At 40.0% G+C, this 17,477-nt stretch overlaps 1 protein-coding gene across 3 annotated transcripts in view; it reads right to left on the bottom strand.

Moving 5' to 3' along the window:
- The window catches only part of FMNL1 (formin like 1), a 208,079-nt gene that overhangs the window by 116,274 nt on the left and 74,328 nt on the right, over positions 1-17,477 (bottom strand). For all 3 annotated transcript variants that reach the window (XM_053699805.1, XM_053699807.1, XM_053699811.1), the window contains exons 2-5: positions 13,715-13,798; positions 13,495-13,578; positions 12,685-12,758; positions 11,844-11,930 (exon numbers count right to left, since the gene is read on the bottom strand). In XM_053699805.1, coding sequence (XP_053555780.1) covers positions 11,844-11,930; positions 12,685-12,758; positions 13,495-13,578; positions 13,715-13,798 — 329 coding nt within the window. The remainder of the gene's footprint in view (positions 1-11,843; positions 11,931-12,684; positions 12,759-13,494; positions 13,579-13,714; positions 13,799-17,477) is intronic.

Raw genomic sequence — 17,477 nt, 5'->3', positions numbered from 1 at the left:
CCTGTTTGTATGTTATTTCTCTATGTTAGGTAAGGCTAACCCTGTTTGTATGTTATTTCTCTATGTAAGGTAAGGCTAACCCTGTTTGTATGTTATTTCTCTATGTTAGATAAGGATAACCCTGTTTGTATGTTATTTCTCTGTTAGTTAAGGCTAACCCCGTTTGTATGTTATTTATCTATGTAAGGTAGGGCTAACCCTGTTTGTATGTTATTTCTCTGTTAGGTAGGGCTAACCCTGTTTGTATGTTATTTCTCTGTTAGGTAAGGCTAACCCTGTTTGTATGTTATTTCTCTATGTAAGGTAAGGATAACCCTGTTTGTATGTTATTTCTCTGTTAGTTAAGGCTAACCCCGTTTGTATGTTATTTATCTATGTAAGGTAAGGCTAACCCTGTTTGTATGTTATTTTTCTGTTAGGTAAGACTAACCCTGTTTGTATGTTATTTCTCTATGTAAGGTAAGGCTAACCCTGTTTGTATGTTATTTCTCTATGTAAGGTAAGGCTAACCCTGTTTGTATGTTATTTCTCTATGTTAGGTAAGGCTAACCCTGTTTGTATGTTATTTCTCTGTTAGGTAAGGCTAACCCTGTTTGTATGTTATTTCTCTATGTAAGGTAAGACTAACCCTGTTTGTATGTTATTTCTCTATGTAAGGTAAGGCTAACCCTGTTTGTATGTTATTTCTCTATGTAAGGTAAGGCTAACCCTGTTTGTATGTTATTTCTCTATGTAAGGTAAGGCTAACCCTGTTTGTATGTTATTTCTCTATGTAAGGTAAGGCTAACCCTGTTTGTATGTTATTTCTCTATGTTAGGTAAGGCTAACCCTGTTTGTATGTTATTTCTCTAGGTAAGGTAAGGCTAACCCTGTTTGTATGTTATTTCTCTATGTAAGGTAAGGCTAACCCTGTTTGTATGTTATTTCTCTATGTTAGGTAAGGCTAACCCTGTTTGTATGTTATTTCTCTAGGTAAGGTAAGGCTAACCCTGTTTGTATGTTATTTCTCTAGGTAAGGTAAGGCTAACCCTGTTTGTATGTTATTTCTCAGTGTTAGGTAAGGCTAACCCTGTTTGTATGTTATTTCTCTATGTAAGGTAAGGCTAACCCTGTTTGTATGTTATTTCTCTATGTTAGGTAAGGCTAACCCTGTTTGTATGTTATTTCTCTATGTTAGGTAAGGCTAACCCTGTTTGTATGTTATTTCTCTTTGTTAGGTAAGGCTAACCCTGTTTGTATGTTATTTCTCAGTGTTAGGTAAGGCTAACCCTGTTTGTATGTTATTTCTCTATGTAAGGTAAGGATAACCCTGTTTGTATGTTATTTCTCTATGTAAGGTAAGGCTAACCCTGTTTGTATGTTATTTCTCTATGTAAGGTAAGGCTAACCCTGTTTGTATGTTATTTCTCTATGTAAGGTAAGGCTAACCCTGTTTGTATGTTATTTCTCTATGTAAGGTAAGGCTAACCCTGTTTGTATGTTATTTCTCTAGGTAAGGTAAGGCTAACCCTGTTTGTATGTTATTTCTCTATGTAAGGTAAGGCTAACCCTGTTTGTATGTTATTTCTCAGTGTTAGGTAAGGCTAACCCTGTTTGTATGTTATTTCTCTATGTAAGGTAAGGCTAACCCTGTTTGTATGTTATTTCTCTATGTTAGGTAAGGCTAACCCTGTTTGTATGTTATTTCTCTATGTTAGGTAAGGCTAACCCTGTTTGTATGTTATTTCTCTATGTAAGGTAAGGCTAACCCTGTTTGTATGTTATTTCTCTATGTAAGGTAAGGCTAACCCTGTTTGTATGTTATTTCTCTAGGTAAGGTAAGGCTAACCCTGTTTGTATGTTATTTCTCTATGTAAGGTAAGGCTAACCCTGTTTGTATGTTATTTCTCAGTGTTAGGTAAGGCTAACCCTGTTTGTATGTTATTTCTCTATGTAAGGTAAGGCTAATCCTGTTTGTATGTTATTTCTCTATGTTAGGTAAGGCTAACCCTGTTTGTATGTTATTTCTCTATGTTAGGTAAGGCTAACCCTGTTTGTATGTTATTTCTCTTTGTTAGGTAAGGCTAACCCTGTTTGTATGTTATTTCTCAGTGTTAGGTAAGGCTAACCCTGTTTGTATGTTATTTCTCTATGTAAGGTAAGGATAACCCTGTTTGTATGTTATTTCTCTATGTAAGGTAAGGCTAACCCTGTTTGTATGTTATTTCTCTATGTAAGGTAAGGCTAACCCTGTTTGTATGTTATTTCTCTATGTAAGGTAAGGCTAACCCTGTTTGTATGTTATTTCTCTATGTAAGGTAAGGCTAACCCTGTTTGTATGTTATTTCTCTAGGTAAGGTAAGGCTAACCCTGTTTGTATGTTATTTCTCTAGGTAAGGTAAGGCTAACCCTGTTTGTATGTTATTTCTCAGTGTTAGGTAAGGCTAACCCTGTTTGTATGTTATTTCTCTATGTAAGGTAAGGCTAACCCTGTTTGTATGTTATTTCTCTATGTTAGGTAAGGCTAACCCTGTTTGTATGTTATTTCTCTATGTAAGGTAAGGCTAACCCTGTTTGTATGTTATTTCTCTATGTAAGGTAAGGCTAACCCTGTTTGTATGTTATTTCTCTAGGTAAGGTAAGGCTAACCCTGTTTGTATGTTATTTCTCTATGTAAGGTAAGGCTAATCCTGTTTGTATGTTATTTCTCTATGTTAGGTAAGGCTAACCCTGTTTGTATGTTATTTCTCTATGTTAGGTAAGGCTAACTGTGATGATAGCAGGATGTGATGTCACTAGCATGTGGGCGGGGCTTAGGTCCGGTGTCTGTGTCGCAGTTAGTTTAGTACAATCAACCTGTCTGGATGTGTATTGCTATGCTCTGTAATAAAATAGAGTTGTACCATCATTGCTGTGTCCTGCATATGTCCTGCATCTCATGACATGGTGTCAGAAGTTCTGGACTACGCTTCTGTTTCTGATGATGACGATGTCAAAGTTTACCCCACCTGAGCCTTTTGACTTTTCTCAGCCTGCAGCTTGGCCCACATGGCGTCAGCGGTTTCAGCGCTTCAGGATTGCATCCAAACTGAACAAGGAGAGTGGTGAAGTACAAGTTAATTCTCTTTTATACTCTATGGGGAAAGATGTAGAGCCAGTGTTCAATGCTTTTACTTTCCAAGAAGGGGAAGAAGTTAACTTTGATATAGTTATGGATAAACTCAGTGCCCACTTTGTGCCCAAAAGAAATGTGATTCATGAGAGAGCTTGTTTTCACAAACGTAATCAGCGTGTGGGAGAATCTGTGGAGTCATTTGTGCGCAGCCTGTATGAATTAGCTGAATTCTGTGAGTTTGGTGTTGCTAAAGAAGAGCAAATCAGAGACAGAATAGTTATTGGAATTGCAGATGCTGAAGTCTCCCTGAAGCTGCAGTTAGAGCCTGATTTAACATTAGACGGGGCTATTAGGATGGCCCGCCAGAGTGAACTGGTGAAAAAGCAAAGTGCTGATCTGAGGTCTGAGAGTATTGTGGATGAAGTGCAACAGTCTAGGAAAATTACTAGTGAAAGGCACAGTGTGAGCGGTAGATCTAAAGTACTGGAAAGGCCTAGAAGTGGATGGGCGCAACATGGCCGATGCACACGGTGCTACCGGGCTCATGATCAGAGTGCTATATGCCCGGCCAGAGATAAAAGATGCAGAAAATGTAACAGAATAGGCCATTTTGAAGTGGTGTGTAAAACTGAATACATTAAGGAGATGCAGGTGGACAGTGACCAGGAGGGTCAGGAAGTGTCTTTTGTGGGGTCTGTTGTGGAACGGACAAGCTCAGAGGAAGATTGGAAAGTTACCTTTACTGTAATGGGAGCCAATGTTGATTTTAAGATTGACACAGGAGCTGATATCACTGTAATGTCTTTTGCTGAATTTATGAGACTGCCTCGACAGCCCCAGCTGGCGAAGGTTACTACAAATGTTCATAGTCCTGGTGGCCGCATTGATTGTGTGGGGAAATTTCTTGCCAGCTGTGAGTACAAACAAAGGAAGTTCACCATGTGGGTGCATGTGATCCGAGGTCAGTGTGTTAACAGTTTATTGAGCAGAAAAGCAGCCTGTGACTTGGGCCTCGTGGCCAGAGTGAATGAGATCTCTGAAGATATGTTTGGCGAGTTGGGCCTACTGAGCTGCAAACCTGTCCGTATAGCACTTAAAAGTGACGCAGTCCCGTACAGTATTTCTACTCCTCGTAGAATTCCGTTCCCGCTCATGCCTCAAGTGGAGAAAGAGCTCATGCGCATGAAGTCTATGGGGGTTATTGAAGAGGTTGTTGAAGCAACTGATTGGTGTGCCCCCATTGTTCCAGTTGCAAAGAAAAACGGAAAGGTGCGCATCTGTGTGGACCTGAAAAGGTTGAATGAGGCAGTGAAGAGGGAGAGATTTGTGCTGCCGACACTGGAAGATATAGCCCCGAAGTTGGCTGGGGCGAAGTTCTTTTCCACATTAGACGCTTCTAGCGGCTTTTGGCAGATCCCCCTGGATCCAAAGTGCCGCAAACTGACTACCTTTATCACTCTGGTAGGTCGGTTCTGTTTCTGCAGACTTCCCTTTGGGATATCCTCCGCTCCTGAGATCTTTCAGAGGGAAATGAGTTCTCTCCTGAGTGGCCACGTGGGCACAGCAGTCGTCATGGACGACATTCTAGTGTATGGGTCTACAGTGGAGGAGCATGATCAGCGTTTGAGTTGTGTGCTGCAGGCTATCAAAGAGTCTGGGCTGAAGCTGAATAAAGAAAAATGTCATTTTAGGAAAACTGAATTATGCTACTTTGGGCATATCATCAACGGGGATGGCATCAAGCCGGACCCCGAGAAAATTCGGGCTATCGAACAGATGAAAAGCCCTTCTGATGTACATGAGCTGAGACAGATATTGGGCCTAGTAAATTACGTTGGCAAGTTTCTTCCAGATTTATCTACAGTTTTGCACCCTATCACGGAGTTGCTTAAGAAAGATGTTGCCTGGGTCTGGGGACCCTCACAAGAAAAAGCGTTCCTGCATGCTAAGTCCCTACTGGGGTCTGCCCCAGTGCTGGGGTTCTACGACCCTTCAAAAAAAACTGTGGTTAGTGCTGATGCAAGCAGTTATGGGTTGGGGGCTGCACTCCTGCAGCTGAATGACAACAAACTACAGCCCATCGCCTACTGTTCCCGCACACTGACGGCTGCGGAGTCGAAATACGCTCAAATTGAGAAAGAGTGCCTGGCTGCAGTTTGGGCCTGTGAGCGCTTTCAGCGTTATCTAGTGGGTTTGGAGAAATTTAGTCTGGAAACTGACCACAAACCGCTAGTCCCTCTTATCAATTCTTATGACATCGACAAAACACCCTTGAGATGCCAGAGACTTTTAATGAGACTACTCAGGTTCAATGTTCAGGCAGTGCATGTGCCGGGGAAGCAGCTGGTTGTGGCAGATACACTGTCCAGGCTCCCGCTGGCTGCTGCTGAAGAATCCTCCACAGAGTCGGATGTAAAAGTGTATGTTGATTCAGTTCTGGCCTCTAAGTCCATTTCTTCAAGGAAACTGGAAGAGATAAAGAAAGAGACATATTTGGACACAGATCTGCAAGAAGTTATAAGGTACATAAGAGATGGCTGGCCCGAGAGCCGGGCAGCCTGGATGTCTTTAAATGCTTACCAGCCAGAGAGGTCGCAGCTCACGGAGCTGGAGGGGTTGGTGCTGTTCCAAGACCGTATTGTAATTCCTGTCAGCATGAGGAAGGAGATGTTAAACAGGATTCACGATGGCCACTTAGGCATTACAAAGTGCAGAGAAAGAGCAGCTACAGCTGTGTGGTGGCCTGGGATCAGCTCCGACATTGCAAATCACGTGTCTAAATGTGCCTTTTGCCGGGAACGCCGGCCTACTCAGAGAAGGGAGCCCTTAATGTCTACTCCGCTGCCTGCGGGGCCGTGGCAGAAAATAGCTGCTGATTTGTGCGAACTGCACGGGAAAAAGTTTCTTGTTGTTATCGACTACTATTCCAGGTATTTGGAAATAGCACCCCTGAATGATATCACAAGTCAGGCCGTTATCATTCGCCTGAAGAGCTTGTTCGCCCGCTGGGGCATTCCAATGGAGCTGGTGAGTGATAATGGCATGCAGTTCGCTTCTACAGAGTTCAGTGCTTTCAGCAGGGAATATGATTTTGTACATTCCACGTCAAGTCCACATTATCCGCAGGCCAACGGAATGGCTGAAAGGGCAGTTCAAACAACAAAATTCATTCTAAAGCAATCTGAACCGTACCTAGCCCTCTTGTCATACAGGGCGACGCCCATTCAAGCCACCGGGTTTAGCCCGGCACAGCTGATGCTAGGACGCCAGATTCGCACCACTTTACCCTCAGTGGGTGTCTTCAAGCCGCCTGGCCCTGTTCCTCGGGACGAAGTCCTTAGGAGGGATGAAGAGGCCAAAAAGGGTTATCGTTTCTTCTACGACAGGAGACATTCTGTCAGGCCTTTACAGGAACTGAAAGCGGGCCAAAGTGTCAGAATTAAACTGGATGATGAGAAGAAATGGAAGACGCCTGCTACGGTAGTGGGCCGCTCTCCAGAACCAAGGTCTTATACAGTCCTTACAGAGGGAGGGACGGTTACACGCCGTAACCGAAGACATCTTCAGCCTGTACCTGAGAGTCTGGAACCGGATACCTCAGTACCACCGCCGGTGGGATCCCCTGTTCTAAGAGAGGTGCCTTCCCCTCAGCAAGATCATAGCGGGGATATATCTTTGCCTCCAGCAGACTCTTGTTCACCATCTTCTGTATCAGAGGACAGTTCATGCAAAGTTACATCAAGCGGAAGAGTGGTGAGGCTTCCGGCCCGATACAGGGACTGACTTTAGCTAGAACAGTGACCGGAAGTATGGGCAGAATAATCCCATGGTCACTGTGGACTAGGGTAGTCTACCCCGATGTCCAAGTCAGGATGTAATTTATTTGTTCATGTTTTCTAATCTATCTGTTTTTATAATGTTCTAAAACAAAATGTTGTTGTATACCCTGTTGGTGTACCTTGTTATTTAATATATGCGAATGTATGCTTTGTCTTTGAAAAAGGGGAAGATGTGATGATAGCAGGATGTGATGTCACTAGCATGTGGGCGGGGCTTAGGTCCGGTGTCTGTGTCGCAGTTAGTTTAGTACAATCAACCTGTCTGGATGTGTATTGCTATGCTCTGTAATAAAATAGAGTTGTACCATCATTGCTGTGTCCTGCATATGTCCTGCATCTCATGACACTAACCCTGTTTGTATGTTATTTCTCTATGTAAGGTAAGGCTAACCCTGTTTGTATGTTATTTCTCTATGTTAGGTAAGGCTAACCCTGTTTGTATGTTATTTCTCTATGTAAGGTAAGGCTAACCCTGTTTGTATGTTATTTCTCTATGTAAGGTAAGGCTAATCCTGTTTGTATGTTATTTCTCAGTGTTAGGTAAGGCTAATCCTGTTTGTATGTTATTTCTCAGTGTTAGGTAATGCTAACCCTGTTTGTATGTTATTTCTCTATGTTAGGTAAGGCTAACCCTGTTTGTATGTTATTTCTCTATGTTAGGTAAGGCTAACCCTGTTTGTATGTTATTTCTCTATGTAAGGTAAGGCTAACCCTGTTTGTATGTTATTTCTCTTTGTTAGGTAAGGCTAACCCTGTTTGTATGTTATTTCTCTATGTAAGGTAAGGCTAACCCTGTTTATATGTTATTTCTCTGTTAGGTAAGGCTAACCCTGTTTGTATGTTATTTCTCTATGTAAGGTAAGGATAACCCTGTTTGTATGTTATTTCTCTGTTAGTTAAGGCTAACCCCGTTTGTATGTTATTTATCTATGTAAGGTAAGGCTAACCCTGTTTGTATGTTATTTTTCTGTTAGGTAAGACTAACCCTGTTTGTATGTTATTTCTCTATGTAAGGTAAGGCTAACCCTGTTTGTATGTTATTTCTCTATGTAAGGTAAGGCTAACCCTGTTTGTATGTTATTTCTCTATGTTAGGTAAGGCTAACCCTGTTTGTATGTTATTTCTCTGTTAGGTAAGGCTAACCCTGTTTGTATGTTATTTCTCTATGTAAGGTAAGACTAACCCTGTTTGTATGTTATTTCTCTATGTAAGGTAAGGCTAACCCTGTTTGTATGTTATTTCTCTATGTAAGGTAAGGCTAACCCTGTTTGTATGTTATTTCTCTATGTAAGGTAAGGCTAACCCTGTTTGTATGTTATTTCTCTATGTAAGGTAAGGCTAACCCTGTTTGTATGTTATTTCTCTATGTTAGGTAAGGCTAACCCTGTTTGTATGTTATTTCTCTAGGTAAGGTAAGGCTAACCCTGTTTGTATGTTATTTCTCTATGTAAGGTAAGGCTAACCCTGTTTGTATGTTATTTCTCTATGTTAGGTAAGGCTAACCCTGTTTGTATGTTATTTCTCTAGGTAAGGTAAGGCTAACCCTGTTTGTATGTTATTTCTCTAGGTAAGGTAAGGCTAACCCTGTTTGTATGTTATTTCTCAGTGTTAGGTAAGGCTAACCCTGTTTGTATGTTATTTCTCTATGTAAGGTAAGGCTAACCCTGTTTGTATGTTATTTCTCTATGTTAGGTAAGGCTAACCCTGTTTGTATGTTATTTCTCTATGTTAGGTAAGGCTAACCCTGTTTGTATGTTATTTCTCTTTGTTAGGTAAGGCTAACCCTGTTTGTATGTTATTTCTCAGTGTTAGGTAAGGCTAACCCTGTTTGTATGTTATTTCTCTATGTAAGGTAAGGATAACCCTGTTTGTATGTTATTTCTCTATGTAAGGTAAGGCTAACCCTGTTTGTATGTTATTTCTCTATGTAAGGTAAGGCTAACCCTGTTTGTATGTTATTTCTCTATGTAAGGTAAGGCTAACCCTGTTTGTATGTTATTTCTCTATGTAAGGTAAGGCTAACCCTGTTTGTATGTTATTTCTCTAGGTAAGGTAAGGCTAACCCTGTTTGTATGTTATTTCTCTAGGTAAGGTAAGGCTAACCCTGTTTGTATGTTATTTCTCAGTGTTAGGTAAGGCTAACCCTGTTTGTATGTTATTTCTCTATGTAAGGTAAGGCTAACCCTGTTTGTATGTTATTTCTCTATGTTAGGTAAGGCTAACCCTGTTTGTATGTTATTTCTCTATGTTAGGTAAGGCTAACCCTGTTTGTATGTTATTTCTCTATGTAAGGTAAGGCTAACCCTGTTTGTATGTTATTTCTCTATGTAAGGTAAGGCTAACCCTGTTTGTATGTTATTTCTCTAGGTAAGGTAAGGCTAACCCTGTTTGTATGTTATTTCTCTAGGTAAGGTAAGGCTAACCCTGTTTGTATGTTATTTCTCAGTGTTAGGTAAGGCTAACCCTGTTTGTATGTTATTTCTCTATGTAAGGTAAGGCTAATCCTGTTTGTATGTTATTTCTCTATGTTAGGTAAGGCTAACCCTGTTTGTATGTTATTTCTCTATGTTAGGTAAGGCTAACCCTGTTTGTATGTTATTTCTCTTTGTTAGGTAAGGCTAACCCTGTTTGTATGTTATTTCTCAGTGTTAGGTAAGGCTAACCCTGTTTGTATGTTATTTCTCTATGTAAGGTAAGGATAACCCTGTTTGTATGTTATTTCTCTATGTAAGGTAAGGCTAACCCTGTTTGTATGTTATTTCTCTATGTAAGGTAAGGCTAACCCTGTTTGTATGTTATTTCTCTATGTAAGGTAAGGCTAACCCTGTTTGTATGTTATTTCTCTATGTAAGGTAAGGCTAACCCTGTTTGTATGTTATTTCTCTAGGTAAGGTAAGGCTAACCCTGTTTGTATGTTATTTCTCTAGGTAAGGTAAGGCTAACCCTGTTTGTATGTTATTTCTCAGTGTTAGGTAAGGCTAACCCTGTTTGTATGTTATTTCTCTATGTAAGGTAAGGCTAACCCTGTTTGTATGTTATTTCTCTATGTTAGGTAAGGCTAACCCTGTTTGTATGTTATTTCTCTATGTAAGGTAAGGCTAACCCTGTTTGTATGTTATTTCTCTATGTAAGGTAAGGCTAACCCTGTTTGTATGTTATTTCTCTAGGTAAGGTAAGGCTAACCCTGTTTGTATGTTATTTCTCTATGTAAGGTAAGGCTAATCCTGTTTGTATGTTATTTCTCTATGTTAGGTAAGGCTAACCCTGTTTGTATGTTATTTCTCTATGTTAGGTAAGGCTAACCCTGTTTGTATGTTATTTCTCTATGTAAGGTAAGGCTAACCCTGTTTGTATGTTATTTCTCTATGTTAGGTAAGGCTAACCCTGTTTGTATGTTATTTCTCTATGTAAGGTAAGGCTAACCCTGTTTGTATGTTATTTCTCTATGTAAGGTAAGGCTAATCCTGTTTGTATGTTATTTCTCAGTGTTAGGTAAGGCTAATCCTGTTTGTATGTTATTTCTCAGTGTTAGGTAATGCTAACCCTGTTTGTATGTTATTTCTCTATGTTAGGTAAGGCTAACCCTGTTTGTATGTTATTTCTCTATGTTAGGTAAGGCTAACCCTGTTTGTATGTTATTTCTCTATGTAAGGTAAGGCTAACCCTGTTTGTATGTTATTTCTCTATGTAAGGTAAGGCTAATCCTGTTTGTATGTTATTTCTCTATGTTAGGTAAGGCTAACCCTGTTTGTATGTTATTTCTCTATGTTAGGTAAGACTAACCCTGTTTGTATGTTATTTCTCTTTGTTAGGTAAGGCTAACCCTGTTTGTATGTTATTTCTCTTTGTTAGGTAAGGCTAACCCTGTTTGTATGTTATTTCTCTATGTAAGGTAAGGCTGACCCTGTTTGTATGTTATTTCTCTATGTAAGGTAAGGCTAACCCTGTTTATATGTTATTTATCTATGTAAGGTAAGGCTAACCCTGTTTGTATGTTATTTCTCTATGTATGGTAAGGCTAACCCTGTTTGTATGTTATTTCTCTATGTTAGGTTAGGCTAACCCTGTTTGTATGTTATTTCTCTATGTATGGTAAGGCTAACCCTGTTTGTATGTTATTTCTCTATGTATGGTAAGGCTAACCCTGTTTGTATGTTATTTCTCTATGTTAGGTTAGGCTAACCCTGTTTGTATGTTATTTCTCTATGTATGGTAAGGCTAACCCTGTTTGTATGTTATTTCTCTATGTATGGTAAGGCTAACCCTGTTTGTATGTTATTTCTCTATGTAAGGTAAGGCTAACCCTGTTTGTATGTTATTTCTCTATGTATGGTAAGGCTAACCCTGTTTGTATGTTATTTCTCTTTGTTAGGTAAGGCTAAACCTGTTTGTATGTTCTAACACTTTCTCCCCATTGATGTCTATAGAGAAAGCGTGCACGAGCACGTCAAAGCAGTGCTTGTACTTTGTGCGGTATGGAGCTCATCGCAACCATATCGCACAAAGCAAGGCGGCTTTGGAGGGTGAAATACTCGTAATGGCAGCGCTATGGAGGGTGAAATAACGTAACTTTTGTTGTGTTCGTTTCGCACCCTCTATAGCACTAAACTTGTAATCTAGGTGATAGTGGTTTATGTTGAAATTGAGGGCTATTTGATACACCCTTTTCTATGTGTCTGACCACTTTCTTTCAGAAACAGTTTCCAGTTTTATCCCATTGCCATAAACAGAACTCTTCTGCTCCAGATCCCTTCTCAGTCAGATGAATGGGGAGGGCCAATTCCAACTTTAAAATCTCAGTAGGAGAATAATCTTTTAGAGTAGAGAGGGGAGAAGATGTGTGTTTGAAGGCTACAATACTTGCATTATTTTAGATATGAGGGCCACATGATATACAGCTGCATACTCACACAAATGAGCTCCCCCGAGCAAACGACAGATAATCCACCAGCACCTCAAGGCCATCAACTTCAGGGCTAAGGAACTCCTCTACCCATCTGTAACCAGAACGTTAGAGAGACCGATATTTCAATCTATCTAATATAATAATCATGTACTTGTGATCTGTGTGGTGAGCAGAGTGGATCCTGCTGGTGATTGGCATAGGAGAGACAGAGTCATTAGGTTTATGTAGGGTATGCTTCTGGAATTTGTGGTGGAGGGGAACTACCAGTTACACTCTGTAGTAGTGCATTTCTTGACTGTAATGGCAGTGGCAGATGCTGTTTACTGAAAAGATGCCAATGAACTATGTCGTGGTGCTTTAGTGTGACAGGTATTGCTGACTTGAGCAAGGTAGAGAACCTTCTTTATCTAGCGCTGTGGATTCTGTAGGCGCTCTATAAATACCTGATAATAATAATCTATATAATGGACACTCTTGAGCTATATGATGGAATGGAAGGTAATACTTATCACATATTGTTGGTTTGTGTTATCAGAAGGACAGAACCTATCATTGTCTTTATGATAAGGGGCAGATGCTGTTTTACTATGTGCTAGTCTCTTGCATAAGGTCCACATAGTTTTAGTTTATGTAGTGATAGAAGAAGCGACTAGTGAACTGTGTGGTGGAAAAGACAAATATTGTCAGTTTCCGCATTGGCAATGTGCATGTATTACTGATTTATTTAGTGGGAGGGGTAGGTGCTGCTAGTTTCTGTAGTAAATACTGTGTGTGGGGAATTCATTGCCTTTGTGTGTTTTGAGAAGAAATATTGCTGGCACCTGTATTGGCAGGAACTGTCTTACCCAATGTGGTTTGTTCTTAGGGAGATCTCAAGCTCTCTCAGGACCTGAGTTGATTCATTGACCCGTCTCTTGAACTGCAATTTATAGCATACATTTGTATTAATTCTTTTAAATCCACATTATAAGCCAATTCTTAAAGGGACAGTCTAGTCAAACTTTCATGATTTAGACAGGGCTTGCAATTACTTTTATCATCAAATTTGCTTTCTTCTCTTGGTGTTCTTTGTTGAAAGCTAAACCTAGTTAGACTTATATGCTAATTTCTAAGCAATTGAAGGCTGTCTCTTATTTCACTGCATTTTGACGGTTGTTCATGCTAGCTCATGTGTGTCATATAGATAACACATTCCTGTGGTGTTATTTATGAGTCAGCACTGATTGGCTAAAATGCATGTCTGTCAAAAGAACTGAAATAAGGGAGCCGTCTGCAGAGATACAAGGTAATCACACAGGTAAAAAGTAAATTAATATAACCTTGTTGGTTATGCAAAACTGGGGAATGGGTAATAAAGGGATTATCTATCTTTTTAAACAATAAAAACTCTGGAGTAGACTGTCCCTTTAAGTATCACAATAGTGTTATAAAGATTTTAATGGAAGATGGGTGATAAGATGTATTTTTCAATCAAAGAGGAAGAGAGTAATGTGAGAGATTGAAGAAGTCTGTGATGGAGCTAGGGAGATTATAGCGTATAGGAGAGTGAGTCTCTGTATGCATTATGCGAAGTTATCAATATTTCATCAAGTTGAATTGCAACATCTAATAACACATCAAAGAATCATATACACAGTCACACTATCCCTACTTACCTTTCGGCCGATCCCCATAATATCCACATAGCTCCTCAATTTCTGAGTATATGCAGCTGGAGGGTTCTTCACCTGGAAACGTTCCTGTGAGAGGTAGAACAAAAACACGGAACACAGGTAACTTACTACTGCTCACTTGCAGTACACAGTCTAGTATAGTGTACTATTCTTAATACAAGTTATATATCCCCCTCACTCAACATGACTCCTTAGTACTTACCTGGTCACACACTAACTCCCATTTCTTATCCTGGTCATATTGACGAAGAACATGTTCCTTATCTGGGGGCAGATTCATGGCATTCTGAGAGAAAAAAAAGGGTGTAACAGAGTTACATGCACACACCTATGACAGAAAGATACAGCCACGTAGCTAGTGGTCTAACACACAGCATGGTATGCCTAGATCAGACTTAAAGGGACAGTCAAGTAAAAAAAAAAACTTTCATGATTTAAATAGGGCAAAACATTCCAATTTACTTTTATTACCAATTTTGCTTTGTTCTCTTGATATTCTTAGTTGAAAGCTAAACCTAGGAGGTTCATAAGCTAATTTCTTAGACCTTGAAGACCGCCTCTAATCTGAAAGCATTTTGACAGTTTTTCACCACTAGAGGGCGTTAGTTCATGTGTTTCATATAGATGACATTGAGCTCAGGCACGTGAAGCTCCTAGGAGCAAGCACTGATTGGCTAAAAATGCAAGTCAGTCAAAAGACCTGAAATAAGGGGGCAGTTTGTAGAGCCATAGAAACAAGGTAATCACAGAGGTAAAAAACAAAATTTATGTAAGAACTTACCTGATAAATTCATTTCTTTCATATTAGCAAGAGTCCATGAGCTAGTGACGTATGGGATATACATTCCTACCAGGAGGGGCAAAGTTTCCCAAACCTCAAAATGCCTATAAATACACCCCTCACCACACCCACAAATCAGTTTAACGCATAGCCAAGAAGTGGGGTGATAAGAAAAAAGTGCGAAAGCATAAAAAATAAGGAATTGGAATAATTGTGCTTTATACAAAAAAATCATAACCACCACAAAAAGGGTGGGCCTCATGGACTCTTGCTAATATGAAAGAAATGAATTTATCAGGTAAGTTCTTACATAAATTATGTTTTCTTTCATGTAATTAGCAAGAGTCCATGAGCTAGTTACGTATGGGATAATGACTACCCAAGATGTGGATCTTCCACGCAAGAGTCACTAGAGAGGGAGGGATAAAATAAAGACAGCCAATTCCGCTGAAAATAATCCACACCCAGAACAAAGTTTAAATCTTATAATGAAAAAAACTGAAATTATAAGCAGAAGATTCAAACTGAAACAGCTGCCTGAAGTACTTTTCTACCAAAAACTGCTTCAGAAGAAGAAAACACATCAAAATGGTAGAATTTAGTAAAAGTATGCAAAGAAGACCAAGTTGCTGCTTTGCAAATCTGATCAACCGAAGCTTCATTCCTAAACGCCCAGGAAGTAGAAACTGACCTAGTAGAATGAGCTGTAATCCTTTGAGGCGGAGCTTTACCCGACTCGACATAAGCATGATGAATCAAAGACTTTAACCAAGACGCCAAAGAAATGTCAGAAGCCTTCTGACCTTTCCTAGAACCGGAAAAGATAACAAATAGACTAGAAGTCTTTCGGAAATTTTTAGTAGCTTCAACATAATATTTCAAAGCTCTAACTACATCCAAAGAATGCAACGATTTTTTCTTAGAATTCTTAGGATTAGGACACAATGAAGGAACCACAATTTCTCTACTAATGTTGTTAGAATTCACAACCTTAGGTAAAAATTTAAAAGAAGTCCGCAACACCGCCTTATCCTGATGAAAAATCAGAAAAGGAGACTCACAAGAAAGAGCAGATAATTCAGAAACTCTTCTAGCAGAAGAGATGGCCAAAAGAAACAAAACTTTCCAAGAAAGTAATTTAATGTCCAGCGAATGCATAGGTTCAAACGGAGGAGCTTGAAGAGCCCCCAGAACCAAATTCAAACTCCAAGGAGGAGAAATTGACTTAATAACAGGTTTTATACGAACCAAAGCCTGTACAAAACAATGAATATCAGGAAGACTAGCAATCTTTCTGTGGAAAAGAACAGAAAGAGCAGAGATTTGTCCTTTCAAGGAACTTGCAGACAAACCTTTATCCAAACCATCCTGAAGAAACTGTAAAATTCTAGGAATTCTAAAAGGATGCCAAGAAAAATGATGAGAAGAACACCAAGAAATGTAAATCTTCCAGACTCGATAATATATCTTCCTAGATACAGATTTACGAGCCTGTAACATAGTATTAATTACTGAGTCAGAGAAACCTCTATGACTGAGAATCAAGCGTTTAATCTCCATACCTTCAAATTTAAGGATTTGAGATCCTGATGGAAAAAAGGACCTTGCGATAGAAGGTCTGGTCTTAATGGAAGAGTCCACGGTTGACAAGTGGCCATCCGGACAAGATCCACATACCAAAACCTGTGAGGCCATGCTGGAGCCACCAGCAGAACAAACGAGCACTCCTTTAGAATCTTGGAAATCACTCTTGGAAGGAGAACTAGAGGTGGAAAGATATAGGCAGGATGATACTTCCAAGGAAGTGACAATGCATCCACTGCCTCCGCCTGAGGATCCCTGGATCTGGACAGATACCTGGGAAGTTTCTTGTTTAGATGGGAAGCCATCAGATCTATTTCTGGAAGTCCCCACATTTGAACAATCTGAAGAAATACCTCTGGGTGAAGAGACCATTCGCCCGGATGTAACGTTTGGCGACTGAGATAATCCGCTTCCCAATTGTCTATACCTGGGATATGAACCGCAGAAATTAGACAGGAGTTGGATTCCGCCCATACCAGTATTCGAGATACTTCTTTCATAGCCAGAGGACTGTGAGTCCCTCCTTGATGATTGACATATGCCACGGTTGTGACATTGTCCGTCTGAAAACAAATGAACGATTCTCTCTTTAGAAGAGGCCATGACTGAAGAGCTCTGAAAATTGCACGGAGTTCCAAAATGTTGATTGGTAATCTCACCTCCTGAGATTCCCAAACCCCTTGTGCTGTCAGAGACCCCCAAACAGCTCCCCAACCTGTCAGACTTGCATCTGTTGAAATCACAGTCCAGGTTGGAAGAACAAAAGAAGCCCCCTGAACTAAACGATGGTGGTCTGTCCACCACGTGAGAGAGTGTCGTACGATCGGTTTTAAAGATATTAATTGAGATATCTTTGTATAATCCCTGCACCACTGGTTCAGCATACAAAGCTGAAGAGGTCGCATGTGAAAACGAGCAAAGGGGATCGCGTCCGATGCAGCAGTCATAAGACCTAGAATTTCCATGCATAAGGCTACCGAAGGGAATGATTGAGACTGAAGGTTTCAACAAGCTGAAACCAATTTTAGACATCTCTTGTCTGTCAGAGTCAGAGTCATGGACACTGAATCTATCTGGAAACCTAAAAAGGTTACCCTTGTCTGAGGAATCAATGAACTTTTTGGTAAATTGATCCTCCAACCATGTTTTTGAAGAAACAATACAAGTCGATTCGTATGAGATTCTGCTAAATGTGAAGACTGAGCAAGTACCAAGATATCGTCCAAATAAGGAAATACCACAATACCCTGTTCTCTGATTACAGACAGAAGGGCACCGAGAACCTTTGTAAAAATCCTTGGAGCTGTTGCTAGGCCAAACGGCAGAGCCACAAACTGGTAATGCTTGTCTAGGAAAGAGAATCTCAGAAACTGATAGTGATCTGGATGAATCGGAATATGCAGATATGCATCCTGTAAATCTATTGTGGACATATAATGCCCTTGCTGAACAAAAGGCAGAACAGTCCTTATAGTTACCATTTTGAATGTTGGTATCCTTACATAATGATTCAAAATTTTTAAATCCAGAACTGGTCTGAAGGAATTCTCCTTCTTTGGTACAATAAAGAGATTTGAGTAAAACCCCAGCCCCTGTTCCA

This window comes from Bombina bombina, chromosome 1 (genome assembly GCF_027579735.1).
Source record: "Bombina bombina isolate aBomBom1 chromosome 1, aBomBom1.pri, whole genome shotgun sequence".
NCBI classification, from domain to species: domain Eukaryota; kingdom Metazoa; phylum Chordata; class Amphibia; order Anura; family Bombinatoridae; genus Bombina; species Bombina bombina.
This window is presented reverse-complemented; position numbering and strand designations above follow the sequence as displayed.